The following is a 26,994-nucleotide window of genomic DNA, read 5'->3' as shown; positions in this document are numbered from 1 at the left end:
AATGGAAAGTTTCATTTCCTTCCAGACTGCCTCCTCCTCACCTGAAGATTGTAACTTTTACTGGGAACAGTTCCACATGCACGGGAACCTCTCCAATAATTCAGCCACTTGGTCGTTCTTCATGCGAGTCCAGGTAGTGAATAGTGATCAACTATTTAATAATAGGCAAGACAGCTGACCCAGACCCTGCCCTGAACTGGCCTCCACGCAGCCACATATGCAGCAAGAACACTTTTGATGTAATTCAGGAGTGGTATCCTTTACAGACAAGTGTTTCTCCTTTGCAGTTTAGATGATCAAATATAGCGCTTATACTGACGCCGTAGCCAGGATCACTTAGCTTAGCCGAGCGAAGTCCAGGGAGTGAAAACTGGAATCTTTCTGTTTTGAATACCTCATTCCCAGATATTACACATACAGTACCAGAAGTCAGCAGAGGACTAAAATAAGATCCATGAATAAATCTGAACTGATAGGGAAAGGTCAATTCTCCAACTGTGCGATCAGAGAATGAGTGTCACCCACCAGAATCGCACATCAGGAAGTTGCATAATCATGACCAATGTTAAGCTGTCTACTTGTGCACAGATCCTGAGGGTAGAAGCTCCACAATGGGAGCTTGTGGTCAAAAACATTATCCTCAAAGGAGCTGAAGGTTAACAGATTCAGCACCAATGTCCCAAATGAACAAAGACATTGTGAACAATTAGGCAGCAGCTCCATTTCTTTTTAAAAAATAAATTTTGTGCACCCAATTCATTTTTTCCAATTAAAGGGCAATTTAGCGTGACCAATCCACCTACCCTGCACATCTTTGGGTTGAGGGGGCAAAACCCACTCAAACACTGGGAGAATGTGCAAACTCCACTGTCGTGTTGGGTGTTCGGATTTACAAACGATCCAACATGGCTGGAGATGGTGTAACTCAATTTTATTAACTACTTAACTGTAACAGCACACTGCTAACTTGGGTACGTGCATTACCAGCTAATCTGTGGACCCTGTCCTCTTACTATCTGGGTGAGGCACTCAGCACATGGTGAATGTCTGAGTGGCAGGCTCTGAGCTCGGTGCTCTGAGCTAGCTGCTGCTGGAATGAGCGGGAACTGTAGTGTCCCCTGTTTTTATAGTGCTTGTGCTCTCACTGGTGATTGGCTGCGATGTTATGTGTGTGTTGGTTGGTCCTACTGCATGTCCATCAGTGTGTGTTTGATTGCACCATGATATGCTGATCTAAATATCATGACATCCACACGGACAGTGACCCAAAGCCAGGATCGAACCCGGGATCTCGGCACCGTGAGGCAGCAGTGCTAACCACTGTGCCACCGTGCCGCCTTCCATTTCTGAAGCAGATTATAGTGGTTACTTCAGAAAAGGAATTGGATAAATACCTGACAAGGAACGGTTTTACAGGGCATGGGGAAAGAGTTGGGGCAATGGACCAATTAGATAGCTCTTTCATTTTTTAAACTGTTTTTTCCATTTAAGGAGCAATTTAGCATGGCCAATCCACCTACCCTGCACATCTTTGGGTTGTGGGGGTGAGAACCACGCAGACAACGGGAGAATGTGCAAACTCCACGTGGACAATGACCCGGGGTCACCGTGACACCCAGGATAGCTCTTTCAAAGATAGGCTGAAGGCCTCCCTGCATGTTGTATGATTCTGCGAAAAATAGTTCCAATGTAGGGCAGCTTCCTTGTATTCTCAATATTTTATTTTTCAATTTTTGTTCATACATTGTGCAGGATTGAAGTGGCACTGATCAGGTGATGGTGGCAGGAAGGGCAATAATGAACCAGTTGGAGTTCTATGACAATCTGTCAGCCTCAGTTATTGTTTTTGTCTTCTGGTGGAAGTCCTCAAATGGCCAGTTTATTGAATTCAGTTTTACAACTTGCCATTATAGGATTCATCACCTCTGGGTTGCTCACTGAAATACTGAAACCACTATTACTAGTGCCTTTAGAACCCCACGGAAGTAGTGACAACTGCCGTGTGCTCAGGAACTGAACACGTGCCTAGATTTTCACTTTGGTGCAACTGGTGTAACCTGGGTCATGGTGGGACTTACTGCTTGTTACAGCGATGCGCCCTTACACCCATCAAAATTCTGACCTCAGGATTGTCTACACAATGGTGGTGGGCCAAGATTGAGTCTGTATATTCACCCAAGTCTGCGTGGGTTTCCTCCGGGTGCTGCAGTTTCCTCCCACAGTCCAAAGATGTGCAGATTAGGTGGATTGGCCGTGCTAAATTGCCCTATAGTGTCCACGGTTGTGCAGGTTAGGTTATGGCAATGGTGGTGGTGGTGGGGGGGGGGGGGGGTAGTGGACATGTGTAGAGTGCTAATTCAAAGGGTCACTGCAGACTCGATGGGCCAAATGGCCTTCTTCTGCACTGTAAGGATCCTATGTAGTCCTTGGAGTAGGAATTGAAGCCACAAACCTTTGACTCAACGGTTAAGTACAGCACTTGTTGGAGAGATCGTAAGGGATGCTGTCCTCCAAATGAGATCTTAAACCAAGGCTTGATTTTTTTTTAAAAAAGAAAGATTTGCATTTGCATAGCACCTTTCACAACCTCGGAGCCTCTACAAATGCTTTACAGCCAGTGACTTACTTTTGAGATGTAATCACTTGTTATATAGGATATGTGATCCAAGTGGACATTAAAGGACTGCGAGCATCGTTCATTATCCTGATGTCCAATCTTCCCTCAATCAAAAACAAACTAAATAGTCATTCATCTTGCTGCTGTTTGTGGGCTGCTACATTTTCCTAAAAGCATAAGCAAAGTAATTTGCTTTGTGTAATATCATAAGATCTTTTGACAATGTAGAAGGCACTATAAATATAAATGCACCATTTTCCTCAAGACACTTCTGGGTGTAGGCATTAGTTAATAAAAGACCTGAACACACATTGTCTGGCATGTTCTGGAGGCCTGTGTAGTGCATTGTATATGTTCGAACTCTGCTTCTAATGAGGGACCTACAATATAAATAAGGGAGTACGCTGAACCGAGAGAAATTCAATTCAAAACAAATAAAAGATTGAAAATAAACCATTTTCTCCTCTAATTTATAATTGCCTTTTCTTTGACATGTCCCAATGTCAAGCACCCCCTAAGCAAGGAAAGGATCGGGAGTGAATGAAACCACAGCCAGATGTAGCCCACAATGGCTGCCCTTCACCTTGAGGTGGTAAAGATGCTGATTGGTAAACTCCATGGCGACCAGCAACCTTGGGGAATATTGGCAACAGGCCTGCAGCATGGAAATAATATGACAATGATGAGAATCGTGAATGATGTGGGTAGACTGACAGAAAACAATGGCAGTACTGGCAGAGCATTGCAGCTGATCCTGCACTTAACCCCTTTGCTACTTTAAGTGTCTCGCCATTTAGCCTGCTCTTTTTCTTTTCTCCCCCCCCAACTACATGATGTACAGGGATACTCCTCGAGAAGCAACTGTCGATCCGATTCTTCACAGAATAGTTACATCGCTAAAGGAAGCCATTTGGCCCATCTTGTCAGCACCGGCTCACCAAGGGAGCAACTCACCTGATGCCGTTCCCCTGTCTTCTCTCTATAACACTGCTCATTCTTTCTTTTCAGATTACAGCCAAATTCCCTTTTGAATCTGCCTCCATCTGCTCTCAGGCAGTGCATTCCAGACCTAATCACTCGCTGTGTGAAAAGGTGTCTCCTCATATCACTTTTGCTTCTTTCAGTAATTACTTTAAATCTGTGTTGTCTGGTCCTCGATCCTTTATCCCTATCTACTCTGTCCAGACCCCTCTTGATTTTGAACACCTCTAAAGAAATAATCTTTTTATTGTCACAAGTGGACTTACAATAACACTGCAATGAAGTTACTGTGAAAAGCTTCTAGTCGCCACATTCCGGCACCTGTTCGGGTATACAGAGGGAGAATTGAACCCGCGCTGCTGGCCTTGTTCTACATTACAATCCAGCTGTCTAACCCACTGAGCTAAACCAGCCCTCTATCACATCTCCTCTCAGCCATCTTTTCTCCAATAAAACCAGTCCCAACTTCTCCAATCTATCTTCTTTTTTTCAAATAAATTCAGAGTACCCAATTCATTTTTTCCAATTAAGGTGCAATTTAGCGTGGCCAATCCTCCGACCCTGCACATCTTTGGATTGTGGGGGTGAAACACGGAGAGAATGTGCAAACTCCACACGAACAGTGACCCAGGGCCGGGATCGAACCTGGGCGCCGTGAGACAGCAGTGCTAACCACTGCGCCACCGTGCTGCCCCTCTCCAATCTATCGTCAAGGCTGAAGTTCCTGGAGCGATCCTTGTGAATCCTTTCTACAGCTTCTCTTATACCTTCACATCTTCACAAGTGCGGCACCTAGAATTGGACACAACATTCTAGCTGAGGTCAAACTAGTGACCTGTACAAATTCAACATAACCTCCTTGATCTTGTACCTTATGCCTCTATTAATAAAGCATAGGATATTGTATGCTTTATTAACTGCTCTCTCAACCTACCACCTTCAGTGATGTGTGCACATATACAACCATTCTGCTGCTACACCCCTTTTAGAGTTATACCTTCTATTTGATATTGTTTCTCCATGTTCTTCCTGCTAAATCATTACCATTTCTCTGCATTGAACTTCATCTGCCACTGGTCTGCCCATTCCACCAACTTGTCCATGTCCTTTTGAAGTTCTACACTATCCTCCTCACAATTCACAATGCTTCCTAGTTTTGTATCATCCGCAAACTTTAATATTGTGTTCTGGGCACCAAGGTCTAGGTCATTAATCCATATCAGGAAAAGCAATAATCCCAACATTGATCCCTGGGAAACTCCACTACAATTCTCCCTCCAGCATGAAAAACATCCATTAACCACTACTGTTTCCTGTCACTCAGCTAATTCCGTATCCATGTTGCCACTGTCCCCTTTATTCCATGAGCTATAACTTTGTTCACAAGTCTGTTATGTGGCACCATATCAAACACCTTTTTGTCCATGCACACCACATCAACAACATTACCTGTATCAACCACCTCTGTTACCTCCTGAAAAAACTCCAGCAATGGGCGGCATGATGCACAGTGATTAGCACTACTGCCTCGCAGTGCTGAGGACCAGGGTTCGATCCCAGCCCCGGGTCACTGTCCATTTGGCTATGCTAAATTGGCCATTAACTGGAAAACAAAATGGGTAATTTAAATTTATAAAAAGAAAACTCCAGCAAATTAGTTGAACATGATTTTCGCTTTAGAAATCCTTGTTGGCTTTCCTTAATTAACCCGCATTAGCCCATGTGAATTCTTAATATTTTCCTGAATTATTGTTTCTCAAACTTTTCCCATCGCCAAAGTTAAACTTACGGGCTCTAGTTGCTGGGCTCATCTTTATACCCTTTTTTAAAAAACTGTGTAACATTTGTAATTCTCCAGTCCTCTGACACTACCCTGGAGTCTAACGAAGACTGAAAAATTATGGACAGGGCCTCCGCAATTTCCACTCTCACTTCCCTCTGTATCCTTGGATGTATCTCATCCAGGTCTTGGTCAACTTTATATACAGACAGCTTATACAGTACCTTTTCTTTTTCAATTTTAAACCAATTTAAGTGGGATTCCCCATCAGCAGGATCCTCCGCTTCACCGTCAGCGCACTCACGCCCTCGGATTTCTCGACGGCTTGGGGGTGGCCACAATGGGAAAACCCATTGGCCGGCTGCCGGGCTGGAGACCAGAAAACGGGTCAGGGGGGATGCAGAATCCCGTCCTTAGCATCTGAATTATCTCATCTTTTACCATGCTCTGGGTAATTTAATACCTGAGCCATGCCCTCCTCCATCTCCATGTGTAAATCCCAGTTTTGGTCCCTTATTGACTCTGCTCCTTTTACCACCCTTTTACTTTTGATATACCTATAAAAGACTTTGAGATTCCCTTTTAGGCAAGTTGCCTGTCTCTTCTTCAAACATTCTCTTTGGTGATCTTATTTGCTTCTTCACCTCTCCTCTGAACCTTCTATATTTAGCTGGGTTTTTAATTGTATTTTCCGCCTGACACCGAGCAAAAACACAAATTTTCTTCACCTTAATTTCTACCTCGGTCATCAGGGAGCTCTGGATTTGTTTGCCCTATTCCCTTTCGAGGGAACATACCTCGGCTGTGCCTGAATCAGCTCATCAAAAGTAGTACATTGTTCAGCTACTGTTTTTCCTGTTAACCTTTGACCCCAATTTATTCCGCACAGATCTGTCCTTATCTCATTAAAGTTGGTTATTCCCCAGTTAATTTTTTTTACTGTGATCCCTTTGTCCTTTCCATAGTCCGCCTAAAAGACAGGATATCACTGTCCCTTAAATGTTCTGCTGCTAACACTGGATTTACTTGCTGGCCTTCCTCATTTCCAAGAACTAGGTCGAGCAGTGCCTCCATCGCCGTTGGACTGGAAACATATTGCTGAAGAACATTTTCCTGAACATGCTCCAGGAATTCTTGCCCCTCCCCACCACTGCTATCCCAGTCTATATTTGGATAATTAAAGTCCGTCTTAATAAATGCTCTTAACTTTTGCACCTTGCTGTGATTTCTTTGCAAATTTGTTCCTGTACATCCTTCCCACTAGTTAGTAGCTTATAGTCAACACCGAGCAATGCTATTCCTGAGCTCAAGCCAAATAGATTCTGTCCTTGATCGCTCTGGGACATCCACCTCAAGCACTGCAATGCTCCTCTTTATTGTAGAATCCCTATAGTACAAAAGGAGGCCATTAGGCCCATCGAGCCTGCACCAACCCTCTGAAAGAGCACTCCACCCAGGCCTACTCCCCCGCACTATCCTAATAACCCCTTAACCTCACCTACATACCTGTGGACACTAAGAGACAACTTTTTTAGCGCGGCCAATCCACCTAACCACATCTTTCGACTAGGGGAGGAAACTGGATAAGTTGAAAGCCGTGCAGACAAGAGGATAACTTGCAAACTCCACACAGTCAGCGAAGGCTGGAATTGAACCGGGGTCCCTGGTGTTGTGAGGCAGCAGTGCTAACTATTGTGCCATCCCTCCCCCTTTTCTTCCTTTCTATCTTTCCTGAACACTTTGTATCCAGGGATATTTAACACTCAGTCTTGTCATTCTTTGAGCCAGATCTCATGCTGTAGCCACAACATCAGGGGCGGGATTCACTCACCCCGGGGGCCAGCCGGAGAATCGCTGGGACCGGCACGAATCGCGCCACGCTGCCTCGACGCCAGTCCGCTGATTCTCCGCACGTGGTGGGCCGAGCGGCCACGCTATAAAAGCCGAGACCCGCCGGCGCCGTCCACACCTGCTCTTACCCAGCAGGACCTCGGCGTGGATGCATCTGAGGGCGGCCTGGAGGGGGGGGAGGAGGGGAGTCTGACCCCGGGGGTGGGGGGGGCGGCCTCTGCTGTGGCCTGGTCCGCGATCGGGGCCCACCGATCGGCGGGCTGTCCTCTCGGGCTGGGAGCCTCCTTTGTTCCGCGCCACCCCCTGTAGCCCTACGCCGTGTTGCGTCAGGGCCAGCGCGGAGAAGGGAGCCACTGTGCATGCGCGCATTGGCGCAGGTCCCACTGTGCACGTGTGCATTGGCGCCAGTGCCACTGCACATGCGCAGACCCGTGGCACCCGTTGGCGCCGGGGATCGGCAGCTGGAGCGGCGTGGGTCACTCCAGTGCCATGCTGGCCCCCTGTACGGGTCAGAATACTGCTCCTGAGGCCATGTTGACGCCGTCGAGAAATGCAATGGCGTTTACGAAGGCGTCAACACTTAGCCTCAGGATCAGAGAATCCCGCCCCAGATTTCCACATGGCAATCTGTGCTTGTAACTCACCAATCTTATTTAGGTCCATGTAAAGTAATCCTTCTTTAGACTCTATTACTGTCTCCTTTACTCTGATCTCCACCTACTAATTTATTTTTCTCCATTGTAGTGCAATCAATCTCTTCAAGTATACTGTGCCCCTTAGTTCATTTTCCCTAATATTATCCCACATGCCTGTACAGGGTCTTGCTGAGACCACACCTTGAGTATTTTGTGCAGTTTTGGTCTCCTTAGCTCGGAAAAGATACACTTGCCATAGAGGGAGTTCAATGAAGGTTCACCAGACTAAATCGTGGGATGGTAAGATTGTCTTATGAAAAGAGACTGGGTCAACTAGGCCTGTATTTACTGCAGTTTAGAAGAATGGTGGGGGACATCTCATTGAAATGTGAAAAGTTCAAACTGATCACTTGAATATATCTGCCCATTGTGGGTGTGATCCAGATCGCGATGCCTCGCAAGGTTTCATAAGATCTTGTGAGGCGTAATGAGCGCGTAAATCTCGCGAGAGTCCTCTTGCGCGATTTACCGGCCTCCTCATGTCCCGAGTCGGGCACGGCAAGGCCAGTAGATCGCGCCCAATATTATAGTTGTAAAGTTTTATAGGGTTTATAATTAATTTGTCTGAGTTTTGAAAGAAAAACGACAAACATACTCACCGACCAATTACTCGCCCTTTTCCGACGAAGTCCGACTAACCTTTCTCTGAACCCAGTCAGCCCTCAGGTGAGCTGCTGTCCATGCCTTTTTTCAAATGGAATCTCCATGCTCTCCCCTCTCTTTTTAAACTGATGTGTCTGTTGTTCTCCATGCCTTTTTTCTCACCCAATTAGTCAATCTTCTTGTGCATGTTGAAAGAATTTTGGAAGGTTATTCAGTCATGGGAACCTCCCAGCTGAGCATGATTCCCACCTAAAAACCACAGGAGTCAATGGACAACATGTAGGGTCAGTGATCCTACTCATGGTTTGTCGCTTACAAGCATATTGTCCCCTCAGAGTCTATAACATGGTCAGTGTTAACCATCCATAATGAGATGAAACGTGGGGATGGGGAATCCGCCGGGCCCGCTGCTGGAAGCAGGATTCCCGATCGGCCGGGGAATCGCGCGACAAGACAAAATCAGGATTTGTGCCAGGCAGCAACTCAATCACGATTCTCTGAGCCCGTCCCGCCAGCCCATAGCGGATCCCGAGTCCCCAGTCGGTCTTCCCGACCCAACCCAGCGGGACCGTGCAAATACCTAATTGGAGCTATTTTGCACGTCATTGGTGGACAGGACTCACCATTCGCAAGCCAGGTGGAATATTCTGGCCCTCCAAGCCAAGAGTCCTGCTGGCGTGAATTGGTGCAAGTATTGAGGCGTGTGGACCTGGCAACTTGTAGCCAAGGGGTGGAAAGGTCATAATTACCCTCCCAGCAATTGCCGCCAATGTGCCAAGGGGTTGTCATTCATGGGAGGTGGGGGTCATGGGAGCTTGTGCTGAGCTGGAGTGGCTCAGGTTGGGGGTCTTCGTTGGGATGGGGCTCCTTTGGCTGCTCTTCCCATCTGCAGCCACTAAACTCATTATACAGTCACTGAGTATATAAAAATAAAGTTTCCCCATCATTAAGTGCAAGTGTTCTTATCTGTACCCCAAGTGTTTCCTAGAAAGAACAGCTGTGGGGGCTGTGGGGACTTTATAGGAAGCACTTGAGAACACAGAGGCAGATCTGTAAACCTGGAATACTGACAGACCTTTTAAAGGGTCTCGGCAGACGGGATCACTTTCACTTTATTATGGGAAACTTTACATTTTAAATACTGAGTGACTGTTTAAATAGTTTAGGGGTACAGATAAGAACACTTTCACTTAATGATGGGAAAACTTTGGGGGCAATTCTCCGATATGGAGGCCAAGTGTTGGCGCCGTCGTGAATGCCGTCGCGTTTCACGACGGTGCGAACAGGGCCCAGGCACGACCTGTTCTGGCCCCCACAAGGGGCCAGCACTGCGCTGGAGCAGTTCACGCCGCTCCAGCGTCCTTACCGCCGCGCCAACCCACGCATGCGCAGTTGGGGCAGCCCAATCCTGCGAATGCGCAGTTGGGCCGAGCCATCCTGCGCATGGGTGGGGAACGTCTTACGCACGCCAGCCCCTCACCAACATGGCGTGGTGTTCTGGGGCCGCGCGCGGAAGGAGGTTGGCCCGGGAGGGGAGAGGCCGACCCGCCGATCGGTGGGCCCCGATTGCAGGCCAGACCCCATCGTAGGCCACCCCGGTGAAGGAGCCCCCCTCTCTCCCCCACAGGCTGCCCCCCAGTGTTCCCACAGAGTTCCCACCGGCAGCGACCAGGGGTGGACGGCGCCGGCGGGAATCTGTTGTGTCGTAGCGGCTGCTCGGCCCATCCGGAGAATCGCCGCTCGCCCGTTCTCCGAGCGGCCCGGTGCAAATCGCACGCTGCTGGTTTCCGGGGGGTTGGAAAATCGTGGGGGGGGGGAGGAGAATAGCGCCCTACAATTTTTACATACTTAGTGACTATTGAATGGCACATTAGCATTGCATGATAACAAGCATATACCCCTTAATACGAGTACTTCTATTTCACTGAGTATCTCTTTGTACTCTTCTTGAGCAAACCAAATAATCAATTAAACCAAATTCACAAACTGAGGGAAATTTAAGAGAGCAGCCCCTTAAAGGGATATTGCAACAAACAGAAGCAAATCAGTAAGAAACTTAAAACATCACGTCAAAATGTGAGAATAGGAGTCAATAGGGCACCCCATTCCCCACGGTGCCCACTGGGCGTGGACAGCATCCTTTTATATCTGCTCAGTTGAAACTCCAAATATTGCCCTGTAACTGTATATAATTAAACACAATTGATATAGGAGTAACACACAATACCTTTTTTCTGTACCATGTGGTGGTCTTGTTGCATTGTTACATTTATTTTAAAACCAGAGTAAATGCTGGAACAACATTCACGGCACCCTATTCATCAGCTTTCTTTCAAACACCTCTCCAGCTGTGATTCATCCTTTCCCATTGCTAAATCGCACTGACAGGCTAAACTCACAATGCAGGACAGGATAGGGGAGAAGGTGAGTCAATGAGCAAATATTAATCAGGTGACTTTTAAGTTTGGATAGATTTTAGGAAGAAGGGAAGTCAGATGAAAGTGAGCAGATTCAGCCTTCTGAGGCCCTGGGGAAAAAGATGAGTTGAATGCAGAAGATAGTTCAACTATTTTCAATGGAAACACAGCGAGGTGCAAGGAAGGGGGAAAGAGTAAGCAGAGCAGGATATTTAGAGTTTATGAAAAACCAGGACATTTGGATTCAACCATTATCTGGTATGTCAATCCTCATCCTGATTGCCATAACAGTAGAATATTTGTGTTTTTTAATCTTGCTCCAGGTTTAGACTTTTTGCCTTATATACTCTCTACAGTAGTGAAGCCCATCATACATGTGACGGGGCACACGACAACTCATAATCTAACTATGCAATTGTATAAAGGGGTGTAACAATGTACTGCAAACTTGTGATTGAACTAGATGTTAGTGTTCTTTACATACCCACATGTACCCTTCTCCAATTTTCTCAAAGGTGAACCATGCAACACTTGACAAGATGAGGTTTGATAAGAATTGTTAATTTATCTATTTAAAGTAAATAAATATATTTATTTAAGAGATAGTCGATATCTTTTCCAAAGATGGCATAGGTTTAAGGTGAGAGGAGAGAGATACAAAAGAGACCAGAGGGGAAATTTCTTCACACAGAGTGTGGTGAGCATCTGAAATGGGCTGCCAGAGGCAGTGGTAGAGACAGGTACAATTTTGGCCTTTTAAAAAGCAGTTAGACAGTTACATGGGCAGGGTGGGTATAGTGGGATATGGGCCAAATGCAGGCAAGTGGGTATAGTTTAATGATAGAAACTGGGCGGCATGGACCAGCTGGGCCGAAGGGCCTGTTTCCATGCTGTAAACATCTGTGACTCTAAAGAGGTGAACATGAAAAGGTATGATTTGGGGGAGGGGGTAGAATCCAAATGTGGGAGAAACAATGCAGCGGGGAAGCCCACAAATGATATTGATATGTATTGAAATGAGGTTCCCAACCTTCCTGGGCATCAACCGCGTTACGTCAATGGCGGTGGGGGGGAGCGGGGGGGGGGGGGGGCGTTGAGGGGTGCGCAGGAGCAGGGACATTCGCATTGTGAGATCTCGCCCGCAGGGTTATTGCAAGACTCTGCACCCTCGTTGCCATTTATCCCAGCGGAAAAGATGGATGCTGAATCTTGGCCATCGGGCGGGATTCTCCAGTCTCGTCCATAGAAGGACCTGTGCAACCAAGAATGGAAATGTTAGTGCCGGCCAAAATTCCATTCACTGTCAGCAGCCCTGGAAAATCCCAACCGCACATGAGGATGGAAGACTTTGGCCATTATGTTTCCCTACCTTAGTGGGCCTTGCTTGATGTGTGAACAGAATCAATTCTAACCTTCCTGCAGCATTCTAATTTTAAGTTATAAGCTCACCCATATGTTTTTTTTTCTGTAAATACCTGACAGTCGGGCAGCACGGTGGCACAGTGGATAGCACTGCTGCCTCACGGCGCCGAGGTCCCAGGTTCGATCCTGGCTCTGGGTCACTGTCCGTGTGGAGTTTGCACATTCTATCCATGTATGCGTGGGTTTCACCCCAACAACCCAAAGATATGCAACTGGATTGGCCACGCTAAATTGCCCCTAAACTGGAAAAAATGAATTGGGTACTATAAGTTTATTAAAAATAAATGCCTGACAGTCAGTACCTCAGTTTTTATTTCCTCGTGTTCACAATCTTTGAGAGGAAGACCTGTGTTGGAAAACTCTTGGAAAAACACTCGGATGAGGTGATCTCCCAACACAATTGGTGTGAGATATTTATTGATTGTGAGACAGACTAGCCCATGAGCATTTTAACCACTTTTCATCTTGGTGATTTTTGTTTTAAAAATGTGTGTAAATACGCTTTAAGAATTCATTTAAATGGAGCTTTTCCCCAAAATTCTTTCTGAGGAAAAATGGTCAGGAAATCCCATAACCATGGTATAGACCATCCCTTGGGGACGGTGCAAAGTTTGAAGTTTAGCCTCAGCAAGCTTAATCAATCTCAGCTGCAGCAGAAGCACAAATGTAAGTTTGCTGCCCCAGGTGATAGGGTAGGAGAGCTCTATCCCACTCCTTAAGCCCCCAAGCCATGCCCTGGCTACTGTTAGTTGCCCTCTGCTCAGAATGACGTGTGTGTGTGTGTGTATTGCCCAAGGGCAGGATTGCACAGTGTTCATTTAAACTGTGGAAAAAATGCCCAGATGTGCAATTATAGAATTTTTGCATTCAAACATGGGTTGTTTCAGAAGAAAACCTTTTTGACTCATGTAACACTGGGGTGGATGACTGTTGGATATACAACTTGCGGTAGCACTGAATCCAGCTGAGATGTTTTATTGAGAGCGTCCGGTATGATGGCGCAATGGTTAGCCCTGCTTCCTCACAGCACTAGGGATACGGTTCGATTCTCAGGTGACTGTGGAGTTTACACGTTCTCCCCGTGTCTGTGTATGTTTCCTCTGGGTGCTCTGGTTTCTTCTCATAGTCCAAAGATGCGTAGGTTAGGTGGATTGGCTATGCAAAATTGTGTATTAGTATCCACAAGGTTATGTGGGGACGTGGGAGGCAGGGTGCTCTTTCGGAGGGTCGGTGCAGACTCGATGGGCCGAATGGTCTCCTTCTGCACTGTAGGGATTCTATGATTCTATGATTCTAAGAAGTGGCTTGTAGAGTGCACTGACTCAAAATTCTTTTAAAAATAATTTAGAATACCCAATTCTTTTTTTTCCAACTAAGGGGCAATTTAGCATGACCAATTCACCTACTCTGCACACCTTTTTGGGTTATGGCGATGAGACTCACGCAGACACCAGGCCTGGATCAAACCCGGATCCTCAGCGCCGTGAGGCAGCAGTGCTAAACACAGCCATCGTGCTGCCCCCCACCGACTCAAAAATAGAGTTCAACATATATCTGAAACGATAATAAGCCGTACTAAAATAACAACTTGTATTTAGATAGCGCCTTTAGCATTGTAAAATGCCGTGAGGTGTTTCATAGGAGGGTTATCAAACAAAACATGGCACAGTGACTTATATGTAACCATGAGCCCAGTGCACAAGAGACGCGCTTAACACCTCACGACTGGGGAATAACTGTTTTTTTCTTCTGAAATCCCACCATAGAGCTCCAGAGGAAAGGAGAAAAGAAACGCGAGAAGGGTCTCCAGCTCTATGACACTCCCTATGAGCCTCAGGACCATGACGCTGTGTCTGACGCGGAGAATGCAGCCAGTCAGAAGATCCGGGAGAGCCGGCTTCCTCAAGATGATGAACGGCCTGCCGACGAGTACGACCAGCCCTGGGAGTGGAAAAAGGACCACATCTCGAAAGCGTTCGCAGGTATGTTCTCATGATCCTCATACTCTGCGGGTCCCTCAGCAAATGACATTGTTGCTCCTTAACCCTCTGAGTCTAGAGCGATCCTGGTGGAGGCTGCTCATATATTCCACAAACTGATACCTGTCTCTCCATGTAGACCAGAAAATTAAGGTGAAATGAGAAGCCCTTCATCTTCTTTCAAGAGACCGATGAGTGTTTATCCCAGAGGAGATGTGAATGATGATGAAGTGCTTGACCCGATTCAGTGTGATTACCCAATGCCTGAATGCGCAGTTATAGCAATTGCTGATTGAGGCAGTATCATTTTATCGTGAGAGATTTGCAGTTCTTCATATCAACAATGAGACATAAGGGAAAGAGACCAAGAGGAAAGTACTGACTGACCAGGTTACAGTAAAAACACTCCCCGTCCTGCCCCTCACCCAATGTCTACCCCTCCTCTCCTGCAGTTTATTGAGTCATGCTGGGATATGATGCCAGTAGCCACTCAGAGCTTTGCTGAAGCATCTATTTTTCATTCAGAAACCTGGACAGAGAGTGTTTGCAATACTCAGCACAGCCTGATCTCACTCTTGCCTCACTTCCATGCATGCGACTTCCAGCAATAATCACACAATAACAATTGGGAACTCTCTTTCTCGCCTTTCTGCATTCATGGGGTACTGAAACCAATTGATCTAGCTGAGCATAGACTCTGAATCCAAGTCTTCCTGCCTTACATAGCTCAGTAACACTACAGTTCTGTTCCCAATCCTCTGGTCTTTCCAAGGAAAGTTGACTGAATGCTTTAGTCCAGTTTCACCTTGGCTCAACTGAATTCCCTTGGGTCAGAAAGCTACGTGTCGGAGCTTTATTTTCAGGAGGTGAGCACGCCTGGACTGGCCCACAGCACTGTGCTGAGGGGGTGCCACAGTGTCAGAGGTAGCTGCTGTCGGAAAGGATATGAAAATCAAAGGCCTGTATACTCGTTCAAAGCACAAATTGGGCAGTGTTGGGAGGGTTGGTGTCACGAGGAGATCTGAGGGACTTCCTATTGTGAGCCCTCAGAAACGGCAAAGTAGCCACCAATTTAAATACTCAATGCTAATGGAAAGATTCTGTGCTGAGCGTTGAACAATTACCCCAGGGACCGCACTTCTTCAAAGTATTGTGACGGGGAAGGGCTCACTGCTTCTTTAATAATGGGAGGGGGAGTCATGGAAAAAAACAATGAAGCCTAAGTGGCTGGAAATGGCATCTCAATTGAAGATATATTCTGGGTTGCCCTCCCCAGAGATAAATCATTTCTCCAAGCAGCTGAGGCATTCTAGTTCTCATCCCGAATGTATTAACCCTTCAGGCATTCTTATCAGTATAGGTCTGTTAGCTGACTATTCTCTCTGCCACCCACACTCCAGGGAGGAGAATGTGAGCCCTGTGAATTTGCCATTCCCTTGTGAGAGCCGATTTCTGTAACATGAACCCAATGCATGGTCTTAGCGTACATGTTTAAGTCTCCACGTCACAGGGTGGATTGCCACCCACCTCCATTGCTGTGAAAGCAAGTGGGACAAATTGAAAGGGAGCTGGGAGAGACTCTTTGGCCTACCCCTTTGCTGTATCATTCTGTGAAAAGAAATAGTCAAGGTGACCGTTTCTGGGTTCAGGGATTGGCTCGGGTTGGCCAAAGCCAAGCGGAATGCCTGAGGTGGCTGCTCCGGTTAAGGGCGGGGCATCCCATTTGGCCGCCCAATCATTCGCTGATTAAAAGTCACCAAGAAGCGGAGGAAATCTCAAAATCTCCACTAATGTGCACCGGGCGTTGGCCCAGGTCCACCCCTCCACCAGGATTTCTTCGAGGATCATGTGTGTCGTGAACTCCCTCACCATCGATATTTTCTTCTTTTTTTAAAATAATTTTTATTCAGGTTTTCACAAAATATCAACAAAATGAAAAAGAAACCACTAGAATTAAATACAGAACAAAGTAAAACAACCCCCGTGCCCCCCTCCCCCCGATACATAAATAATAAATTAACACCCCAAGTTGACACAAAGCAAACATAGCAAATATATACACCCCCTCAGATCCCCCAGAGTAAATAAACAAAAACAAAATAGAACCCCCCTCCCCCCCCCCCCCCCCGCCCCGGGTTGCTGCTGCTACTGACCATTGTCTACCGTTCTGCCAGGAAGTCCAAGAACGGTTGCCACCGCCTAAAGAACCCTTGTACCGATCCCCTTAAGGCAAATTTCACCCTCTCCAATTTAATGAACCCTGCCATATCGTTGATCCAGGATTCCACGCTTGGGGGCCTCGCATCTCTCCACTGAAGAAGAATCCTTCGCCGGGCTACCAGGGACGCAAAGGCCAGAATACCGGCCTCTTTCGCCTCCTGCACTCCCGGCTCCCTTGCAATCCCAAATATTGCGAGCCCCCAGCCCGGTCTGACCCTGGATCCTACCACCCCCGACACCGTCCTTGCCACGCCCTTCCAAAATTCCTCCAGCGCTGGGCATGCCCAGAACATATGGGTGTGATTTGCTGCGCTCCCTGAGCACCTAACACATCTGTCCTCTCCCCCAAAGAACCGGCTCATCCTTGTCCCGGCCATGTGTGCCCTGTGCAGCACCTTAAACTGTATGAGGCTGAGCCTCGCGCACGAAGAGGAAGAGTTCACCCTCCCTAGGGCATCTGCCCACGTCCCCTCTTCGATCTCCTCTCCCAATTCCTCCTCCCACTTACCTTTCAACTCCACCACCGAGGCCTCCTCCTCCTCCTGCATCACCTGGTAAGTCGTTGAGATCTTCCCCACTCCCACCCACTCCCCCGAGAGCACCCTGTCCTGTACTGTGCGTGGCAGCAGCCGCGGGAATTCCACCGCTTGCCGCCTGGCAAACGCCCTTACCTGTAAATATCTGAAGGTGTTCCCCAGGGGGAGCCCATACTTCTCCTCCGGTTCACCCAGGCTCGCGAACTTCCCGTCCACAAACAGGTCCCCCAACCTTCTGATCCCTGCCCTGTGCCACCCCGAAAACTCTCCGTCTATTCTCCCTGGGACAAACCAGTGGTTCCCCCGTATTGGGGTCCACACAGAGGCCCCAACTTCCCCCCAGTGCCGCCTCCACTGCCCCCAGATTTTGAGGGTAGCCGCCACCACCGGGCTCGTGGTGTACCTCATTGGAGGGAGCGGCAGCGGCGCCGTTGCCAGCGCCTTCAGACTCGTACACTCACAAGACGCCGTCTCCAGCCTCTTCCATGCAGCCCCCTCCCCCTCCATCACCCACTTGCGCACCATCGCCGCATTGGCGGCCCAGTAGTACCCACAGAGTTTGGGCAGTGCCAGCCGCCACCCATCCCTAATCCGCTCCAGGAACACCCTTCTCACCCTCAGAGTCCCTCGCGCCCACACAAACCCCGTTATGCTCCTATTGACCTGCCTAAAGAAGGCCTTCGGGATAAACATGGGGAGGCACTGGAACAGAAACAAAAACCTTGGGACCACCGTCATCTTAACTGACTGCACCCTATCCGCCAGGGACAGCGACAACACGTCCCACCTCTTGAACTCCTCCTCCATTTGCTCCACCAGCCTCGTGCAATTAAGTCTATGTAGGGCCCCCCAGCTCCTGGCCACCTGGACCCCCAAGTACCTGAAGCTCCTCTCCGCCCTTTTTAGTGGGAGATCGCCAATCCCCCTCTCCTGGTCCCCTGGGTGAACCACGAACAACTCGCTCTTCCCCATGTTGAGCTTGTACCCTGAGAAATCCGCGAACTCCCTGAGGATCCTCATTACCTCCGGCATTCCCCCCACCGGGTCCGCCACATACAGCAGCAAGTCGTCCTCGTAGAGCGACACCCTATGCTCCTCCCCGCCCCGCACCAACCCCCTCCAGTTCCTTGACTCCCTCAGTGCCATAGCCAGGGGCTCAATCGCCAGTGTGAAGAGCAGGGGGGGACAGAGGACACCCCTGCCTCGTCCCTTGATGCAACCAAAAGTACTCAGACCTCCATTTGTTCGTGGCCACACTCGCCATCAGGACCTCGTACAACAACCTAACCCACCTGACAAACCCCTCCCCAAACCCGAACCTCTTCAGCACCTCCCACAAGTACACCCACTCTACCCTATCGAAGGCCTTCTCAGCGTCCATTGCCACCACTATCTCCGCCTCCCCCTCCCTCGCTGGCATCATAATAACGTTCAGGAGCCTCCGCACATTCGCGTTCAACTGCCTCCCCTGCACGAATCCCGTCTGGTCTTCGTGGATCACCTGCGGCACACAATCCTCAATTCTCATGGCTAAGACCTTCGCCAGCACCTTGGCATCTACGCTTAACAACGAAATTGGCCTGTAAGACCCACACTGCAGGGGATCCTTGTCCCGCTTCAGGATCAAGGAGATTAGTGCCCGGGACATCGCCGGGGGCAAAGCCCCCCCCCTCCCTTGCCTCATTGAAGGTCCTAACTAGCAACGGGCCCAACAGGTCCACATATTTCTTGTAGAATTCGACCGGCAAACCGTCCGGCCCCAGTGCCTTCCCTGCCTGCATGCTCCCTATCCCTTTGGCCAGCTCCTCCAGCCCAATCGGGGCCCCCAATCCCTCTACCAGTCCCTCCTCCACCTTCGGAAACCTCACTTGGTCCAGAAAGCGGCCCATCCCTCCCTCCTCCCGTGGGGGCTCGGACCGATACAATTCCTCGTAAAAGTCTCTGAAGACCCCATTGATGTCAACCCCACTCCATACCACACTCCCTCCCCTATCCTTAACTCCCCCGATCTCCCTAGCTGCGTCCCGCTTCCGAAGCTGATGCGCCAGCATCCGACTTGCCTTTTCCCCATACTCATAAATCGGCCCCTGGGCCTTCCTCCACTGCACCTCCGCCTTCCTGGTGGTCAACAGGTCGAACTCGGCCTGGAGGCTACGCCTCTTCCTCAACAGTCCCTCCCCCGGCACCTCCGCATACCTCCTGGCTACCCCCACCATCTCCCCCACCAGCCTCTCCTCTCCCTCTGCTCTCTCCTCTCCTTGTGGGCCCTAATGGAGATCAGCTCTCCCCTAACCACCACCTTCAGTGCCTCCCATACCATCCCCACTCGGACCTCCCCGTTATCGTTGGCCTCCAGGAATCTCTCTATGCTTCCTCGGACCCGCTCACTCATCTCCTCGTCCGCCAACAGCCCCACCTCCAAGCGCCACAGTGGGCGCTGGTCCCTCTCCTCCCCAGCTCTAGGTCTACCCAATGCGGGGCGTGATCCGAAATGACTATCGTCGAGTACTCGGTATCCTCTACTCTCGCTATCAGCGCCCTACTCATAATAAAGAAGTCGATCCGGGAATAAGCCTTATGAACATGCGAGAAGTATGAAAATTCCCTAGCCCTCAGCCTGGCAAATCTCCAAGGGTCCACCCCTCCCATCTGGTCCATAAACCCCCTCAGCACCTTAGCCACTGCCGGCTTCCTCCCCGTCCTAGACCTGGAGCAATCCAGTGCCGGATCCAACACCGTGTTAAAGCCTCCCCCCATTATCAGGCCCCCCACTTCCAAGTCCGGGATCCGACCCAACATGCGCCGCATAAAACCCGCATTGTCTCAGTTCGGGGCATACACATTGACCAGCACCACCCTCTCCCCTTGCAGCTTACCACTTACCATTACGCACCTGCCACCATTGTCTGTCCCAAGCTCGACGCCTCGAACGACACCCTCTTTCCCACAAGATCGCCACCCCCCCCGATTTTTGGCATCCAACCCTGAGTGAAACACCTGACCTACCCACCCCTTCCTCAATCTTACCTGGTCTGCCATCTTCAGGTGTGTCTCCTGGCTCATGACCACATCCGCCTTCAGCCCCCTCAGGTGCGCAAACACCCGGACCCGCTTGAACGGCCCGTTTAGTCCCCTTACATTCCAGGTTATCAGATGGATCGGGGGGCTACCCGCGCCCCATCCCGCCAACTAGCCATAACCCCTCCTTGGCCAGCCACGCGCCCGCACTCCACGCCTGGCCCGTTCCCCCCGTCCCAACCCCCTCTACATGCTCCAGCTCCCCCTTGACCATAGCAGCAGCAACCCGGCCCCCCCCCCCCCCCCCCCCCGAGCTAGGATCCCTCCTAGCTGCTTTACTCCCCCCATTGCACTCTCGCAAGTCAGCTAACTCCTGCTGACCCCGGCTACTCCCGCCTCTCCTTCGACTCCTCCAATTGTGCGACATTCCCTCCTCCTCCATTACCCATCCACAGGCTCTCCGCCTCCCCCTTCCATCCTAAGAGCAGGAAACAACCCTTGTTTCCCCACCCCAGCCCCGTCCCCTCCAGCCTTCAGCACGGGAAAAAGCCCACGCTTTCCACCTACCCGGCCCCGCCACCTCTGTCGCCGCTCCTTTTACAGGCCCAGTCCCCTCACCCCCGACTCGGGCCTCCCCCTCCCCCGTGGGGCCCCATCCCCCTACCGGCCATCCACCCCTACTCCATTTACTTACCCCCCTCCAAGAGCCCACCCAACAGACCCAACTAAAACAGTGCCCAACCCACCCTAACCACCCTCATCGAACCAAACAGAAATAAGTAAAAGAACCCCCCCTCAAAGTATAACACCCCAACAGCAATCCCCAACCACCCATCTCAACCCTCAGTTTGTGTCCAGTTTCTCGGCCTGGACAAAGACCCACGCCTCCTCCGGAGACTCAAAATTGTAGGTGACCCACAGTCGCGCCGGCTGCAACATGCCAAACCTCACACCTTTTCTGTGCAGCACCGCCTTCGCCCGATTGTACCCGGCCCTCCTCTTCGCCACCTCCGCGCTCCAGTCCTGATATATTCGAACCTCTGCGTTCTCCCACCTGCTGCTCCTCTCTTTCTTGGCCCACCTGAGCACGCACTCCTGATCAGCGAACCGATGAAACTGCACCAACACCGCACGCGGCGGCTCGTTAGCCTTGGGCCTCCTCGCCAGCACTCTATGGGCCCCTTCCAGCTCCAGGGGCCCCTGGAAGGACCCCGCTCCCATCAGCGAGTTTAGCATGGTGACCACATAGGCCCCCACGTCCGACCCCTCCAGCCCCTCCGGGAGGCCCAGAATCTGCAAATTCTTCCGTCTCGACCGATTCTCCATCTCCTCGAACCGCTCCTGCCATTTCCTGTGGAGAGCCTCGTGCGCCTCCACCTTTACCGCAAGGCCTAAGATCTCGTCCTCGTTGTCTGAGATCTTTTGTCAGACCTCGCGGATCGCCACCCCCTGGGCTGTCTGGGTCTCCAGCAGCTTATCGATAAAAGCCTTCACCGGCTTGCAGGCCCGCTTTAATCTCCCTGAAGCAGCGCTGGATAACCTCCTGCGCCCACTGCATCCACGCTGCCTGGTACCCGCCCGCCGCCATTTTGCTCTTCTTCCCTCGCACCTTCTTTGGGTTCACCACCACTTTTTTAGTCGCCCCACTCCTGGTCCAAGCCATACACTGTCGGGGAACTATTGCAATCTCCTTCCCACACCGGGAAACGTCGAACAAAATGCCGTTGGGGGCCCTGAAAAGAGCCCAAAAGTCCATTTTTAGCGGGAGCTGCCGAATGTGCGACTTAGCTCCGCATAGCCGCAACCGGAGGTCACCATCGATATTTTCGAGTGCAACGCATCCAAAACCTCGCATCTCATCTGCTACAATCTGCGCACCATCTCGGCTCAGGAGATCCAGAATGTCATCCGCCTCATGTTGCTCGGGGAACTGGCCAAACACACCCCTCTCCAGTGGCACAAAAGCGGTCGCAAAACACACCAACTCCAATTAAGTCAACCACACTAACAACTTGAATAAAAAACTTATAAAAACTGGACCCTCAAATCTCATCCTTCTGTCCACTGACTCGTATTGTTTGTTTGCAGCTCACATTTGATGGGATTGTCACTCATGAAGGCACTGAAACAGCAGTAATAGATTTATTCTTGGACTACTAACCGAGCTACTTAAATAAACAACTCGTTGTCCGTGTGGAGTTTGCACATTCTCCCCGTGACTGCGTGGGTTTCACCCCCACAACCCAAAGATGTGCTGGTTAGGTGGATTGGCCACGCTAAATTGCCCCTTAATTGGAAAAAAATAATTGGATACTCTAAATTTATAAAAAAGAATGTTCCCTCTAGTACCAAGCAACAGCTGCAACGCATGGGCCCAGTGCCATCCTTTCTTTCCCTTTATTTAATTTTGCCCCTTGTATATTCACATGTTTTTTAACCCTTTTGATTCAAAACACCTTTATTATTTTTTCATTAATGTTTGAAATGACTGATTTCAGAGTTGGGTACAATTCCTTAAAAATAGGAACTAATAATTTCCAGCAAATGGACCAGTCGGAAGCTGTTGATTGATGTTAACCTTTGACCTATAAAAGTGTGTCCAAACGGAATGGCTTCTGTAGGTGTGGTGAATGTATAGAGCTAATAATTCACCAGTGCATTTGTATCATGTTCTGCTGTTGTGTTATGTTGTTAACCCTGTGGGCTCCACCTATGGGCCATTGTGTAGCTTCACCCACAGGGGATATGTTGGGGCATGTACGGGCTCGCCCATGGCTCCTCCCCTTAAGAGAAGTATAAAGAGCAGCTGACCTGCAGGCGGTTCCCAGTATTGTACCAGTCGCGGCCAGGCACTGTTCTAAGCTAATTAAAACCACGGTTTACTTCTCCGCGTGTCTTTGAGTGAATTGATGGTCGCATCAGTAGGTTACAACAAAGCTCACATGGGCTGACAGTGTGGAGTGACTAAAGTCAACTGTGGCACCTGGAGAGTTAATGATCGACTCAGTCTGTTGATGTTCCCTCTAGTACCGAGCAACAGCTGCAACCCATGGGCCTGTGCTGATCTGGTTCACCTCAGTCAGGCGGCTGCATTTTGGCATCTGCATTCCTGGGCTGGGGAGCATGATGAAGCGGGCCAGGACTCCCCTCATCAACGTCCAGATAGTCCCCTCCTGCAGGAAAATACCCGAGTGCCAAGTAGGCCTAGGAAAATGTTGAGCTTGGCTGTGAGGGCCCTTTTGGTCGAATAGCTGACCTGCCTCTCCCTGCCAGAGTCCCTGCCAGAGCATGTGTGTGAAGAATGACTGCTTGGGTCAAATACTGGAAGGCCGACAGCACCCCGGGGACATTAGCCCTGCAGTCAATGGAGGAGGTTGGGTTGCTGCTATTTTCCTAACACTTGATACTATAATGCATTAAAACAAAACTTATTTTCCAAAGAGAAAGAATTATAGCTCTGTATCAGATCTCATGGGAATTATTAAACGAGCTCTTTCATCCACAGAAATGGAAATCGATGTCAGGTTTAATTTATTTATGAATCTGACCTGGCTGTGACCTGCGGATTTTGAAAAGAAGCGTCTTATTATTTTAAAGCTTCATGGAGATTAAAACAAAATTATTCCAAAAGATTAAGCGTTATCCGGGGTCTGAGAATGCTTAGTGTAACAGATTAATTGAACTCTCTTTCATGTCAATTGCCACAGCTTGTTCCCTTTTCCCCTGAGATACTGCTCGGGATGTTTCCTGTGGGCTCTTGTTTTGCTCTGTGCCTCTGTATTGAAGTGGTGATAGGGTTAATAACCTGTTAGACGGGCAGCACAGTGGTGCAGTGGCTAGCCCTGCTGCTCACGGCACCAAGGTCCCAGGTTCGATCCCGGCTCTGGGTCACTGTCCGTGTGGAGTTTGCACGTTCTCCCTGTGTTTGCGTGGGTTTCGCCCCCACAACCCAAAAGATGTGCAGGTTAGGTGGATTGGCCACGCTAAATTGCCCCTTAATTGTAAAAAATGAATTGAGTACTCTAAATTTATTTTTTAAAAACTGTTAGACTCCATCTTCATGCAGTGCAAACTGTAGAATCCCTGCAGTGGCAAGAGAAAAATGAGGGACAAATAGAGATCCATTTGACCTACTGAAGTTCATTTTAGTGCCTGAGCTCTCCAATCACAGATCACCGTTTATCACCCGAACTCACTCATCGAAGCTTGTTCCCTCTATTACCCAAACTGTCCCAATGCAGCTGATGCTCCATCATTCAAACTCTCCTGTCAAAGCTCAGCGTTCTATCACCCAAGGTCCCCATTGTGGCCCACATTCTATTATCAAAACTCTCCCATCAAAGCTCTATTAACCAAATGACTGTCATGATATGCAAACATGCAGCCAATGAACACAAAGAATAGGACATGACCAATGAGCAGTCAGGACACTCAGGGGTGGTATCTCACTATAAAAGGGATGAGGCACTCACACCCCGCCTCTTTCCACAGACCAACATCTACGGAGTGAGACAGGGTGTATCCTCAGCATCACACCCCAGCACGTGGCTTAGAGCAAGGCTGGTTCAGTTAGACTGAGTTACTACATTTGATTAGCAGAGAGTCGAACTCGTTGAGAACTGTGCTAATAGTTCAATAAAACACATTGAACTCACTTCAAAGTCTGGAGCATCTTTTACTCAAAACTGCATCAAGTGGCACCTTGCGTTATTCCAAATTACATAACACTACATGATAAAAGGAGTCTGTTCAATCTAGTTTGTTCAACTCAGCAAGATCCGTGACGACCAGCGAATGTATACCGGCACAATGGAAAAGATTCCGGCTCCTTACCAGCTCAGGACCTCCGGCAATCTCAGTGCCAACTGGCGGACATTCGAGCAGAAATTTCAGCTTTACGTTGAAGCATCAGACCTCAATGGTGTGACTAATGCACGGAAGAAAGCTCTTTTCCTCACCACAGCGGGTGATCACGGCTTGGAAATATTCAACTCCTTTCACTTCGCAGAAGACCAGGACAAGACAAAGTTTCAGACCATCCTGGACAAGTTTGACAGCCACTGTGAGGTGGACACCAACAAAATCTTCGCGCGCTTAATATTCAAGCAGTGATTGCAAGGTAAAGTCAAATCCTTCAACTCATATTTAACTAACTGTAGACTGCTAGCGCAATCCTGCAACTTCGGTGATATCACTGCCTCCATGATCAGAGACCAAATCGTTTTTGGAGTTCACTCTGATCCTCTGAGAGAGCAGTTACTGAAAATCAAGCATATGACCCTGCCAGTTGCGATTGAAACATGCACAGTGCATGAGCACGCTGAAAATCGCTATTCCCAGTACAAAACAGCAGAAAATGATAAACTAGCCTCCCACGAGGCAGAGTGTGTGCAGGCCATCTCCCGGATGCAGCGCATCAACATTGACGAGAACAGTCCAGACAGAGGCAATGAAGAATAATTATTGCTTTAATACTCAACCTGGGCAATACAACCTCTGGCTCTGCCAATTCTTGGAAAGAGAAGTTTAGTCAGCTGTGTTGAAATCCCCTTAGATATTTGAGCTGCAAACCATTCATTCATTTCTCTTTGACATTAATTTTACTAGGCTGTGATTGACCGCTTCTACACACACACAGCTGTCAGAATCACTCCAGTCATCTCCCTTCATGGTTGAGTAACTCTGAAATGCTCTTACCGCAATGTTTATAAACATCAAGCTTCTATTGATAGCTCCTGGACCACTTCAAACAGTTAAGTACTGTCAATTTCCAGCAGACCATTTCAAAATCACGCAAACATGAAGGGAGGCGATTGGAAAGCCAGGATTAAACTGTCTTCCAACAGACAGTGCATTTCAGATCTTAATCACTCGCTGTGTGAAAATGCTTTTCCTCATGTCATCTTTGGCTCTTAGCCCAAAACCTTAAATTAGTTTCCTCTGGATCTCCATTCTTCTGTCAATGGGAACAGTTTTTCCCTAACTGCTCATAAATCTGAACACCACTATCAAATGTCCTCTCAAATTTCCTCTATTCTAAGGGGAGAAATCCCAACATCTCCAATCACTGAAGTACCTCGTCCCTGTAAACATTCTTGTACATCTATTTTCCACCCTCTCTTTATGAGGCTTTCACATCCTTCCTAAGGTGTGCTGCCTTGAATTGAACACAATGCTCCAACTGAGACTGAACTAGTATTTCATAAAGTTTCACAAGAACTTGCTGGCTCTTGTAGTTTCTGCTTTTCTTTACAAAGCCCAAGATCCTGCAAGCCTTATTAACCGCTTTATTCTTAACCCACCCTGCCACCATCAATGATTTATGCACTTACATTTATATCCCAACTTTATGGTAGGCCAGCATCCAAAAGTACTTCACAAAGGCATCGTTTATTATCCAACGCCGACATCGCCACATCATCGTTTATTATGTTTCACAATGTAGAGAGGAAAAAGAAGAGAGACTGGAGTGAAGCTAATAAAATTATCACAGAGGGAGTTTTCAGGACATTTTTAAAACCGGAGGAAAGTGGGCAAAGGATTTAGGGAGAGTTCCCAGAATGAGGAGGCATAAACACTAAAACACTCCCTGCACTGCTGCATTTCTAGATTTGCAACCTCCGAGATTGTAAACTTTCATTGTGGCCATAAAACACATCATACACATTTATTTGGCAAATGAACGACATGATCACCATACTCCTGTAGCTTTTCAGGTTGTGCTTAGTTGTTGACGGTTGGTTGCTGGTGTGGAGGACTGGCAGCCTCCTGAGAAACCCGGAGCAAAGGCAGATGAATAATTCATAGCTCTCTGACAGGAACCGGCACACTCGCAGCTTACTGTGGAAAGACAGAGAGAGACTGGAGGTGGGAAG

At 48.8% G+C, this 26,994-nt stretch overlaps 1 protein-coding gene across 4 annotated transcripts in view; it reads left to right on the top strand.

The window, feature by feature from the left end:
• Nucleotides 1-26,994, top strand: part of shdb (Src homology 2 domain containing transforming protein D, b) — a 348,493-nt gene that overhangs the window by 174,217 nt on the left and 147,282 nt on the right. For all 4 annotated transcript variants that reach the window (XM_072482747.1, XM_072482744.1, XM_072482746.1 and 1 more), the window contains exon 4: nucleotides 14,133-14,348. In XM_072482747.1, the coding sequence (XP_072338848.1) occupies nucleotides 14,133-14,348 (216 nt within the window). The remainder of the gene's footprint in view (nucleotides 1-14,132; nucleotides 14,349-26,994) is intronic.

The sequence above is a fragment of the Scyliorhinus torazame genome, chromosome 18 (assembly GCF_047496885.1).
Source record: "Scyliorhinus torazame isolate Kashiwa2021f chromosome 18, sScyTor2.1, whole genome shotgun sequence".
NCBI lineage: Eukaryota > Metazoa > Chordata > Chondrichthyes > Carcharhiniformes > Scyliorhinidae > Scyliorhinus > Scyliorhinus torazame.
This window is presented reverse-complemented; position numbering and strand designations above follow the sequence as displayed.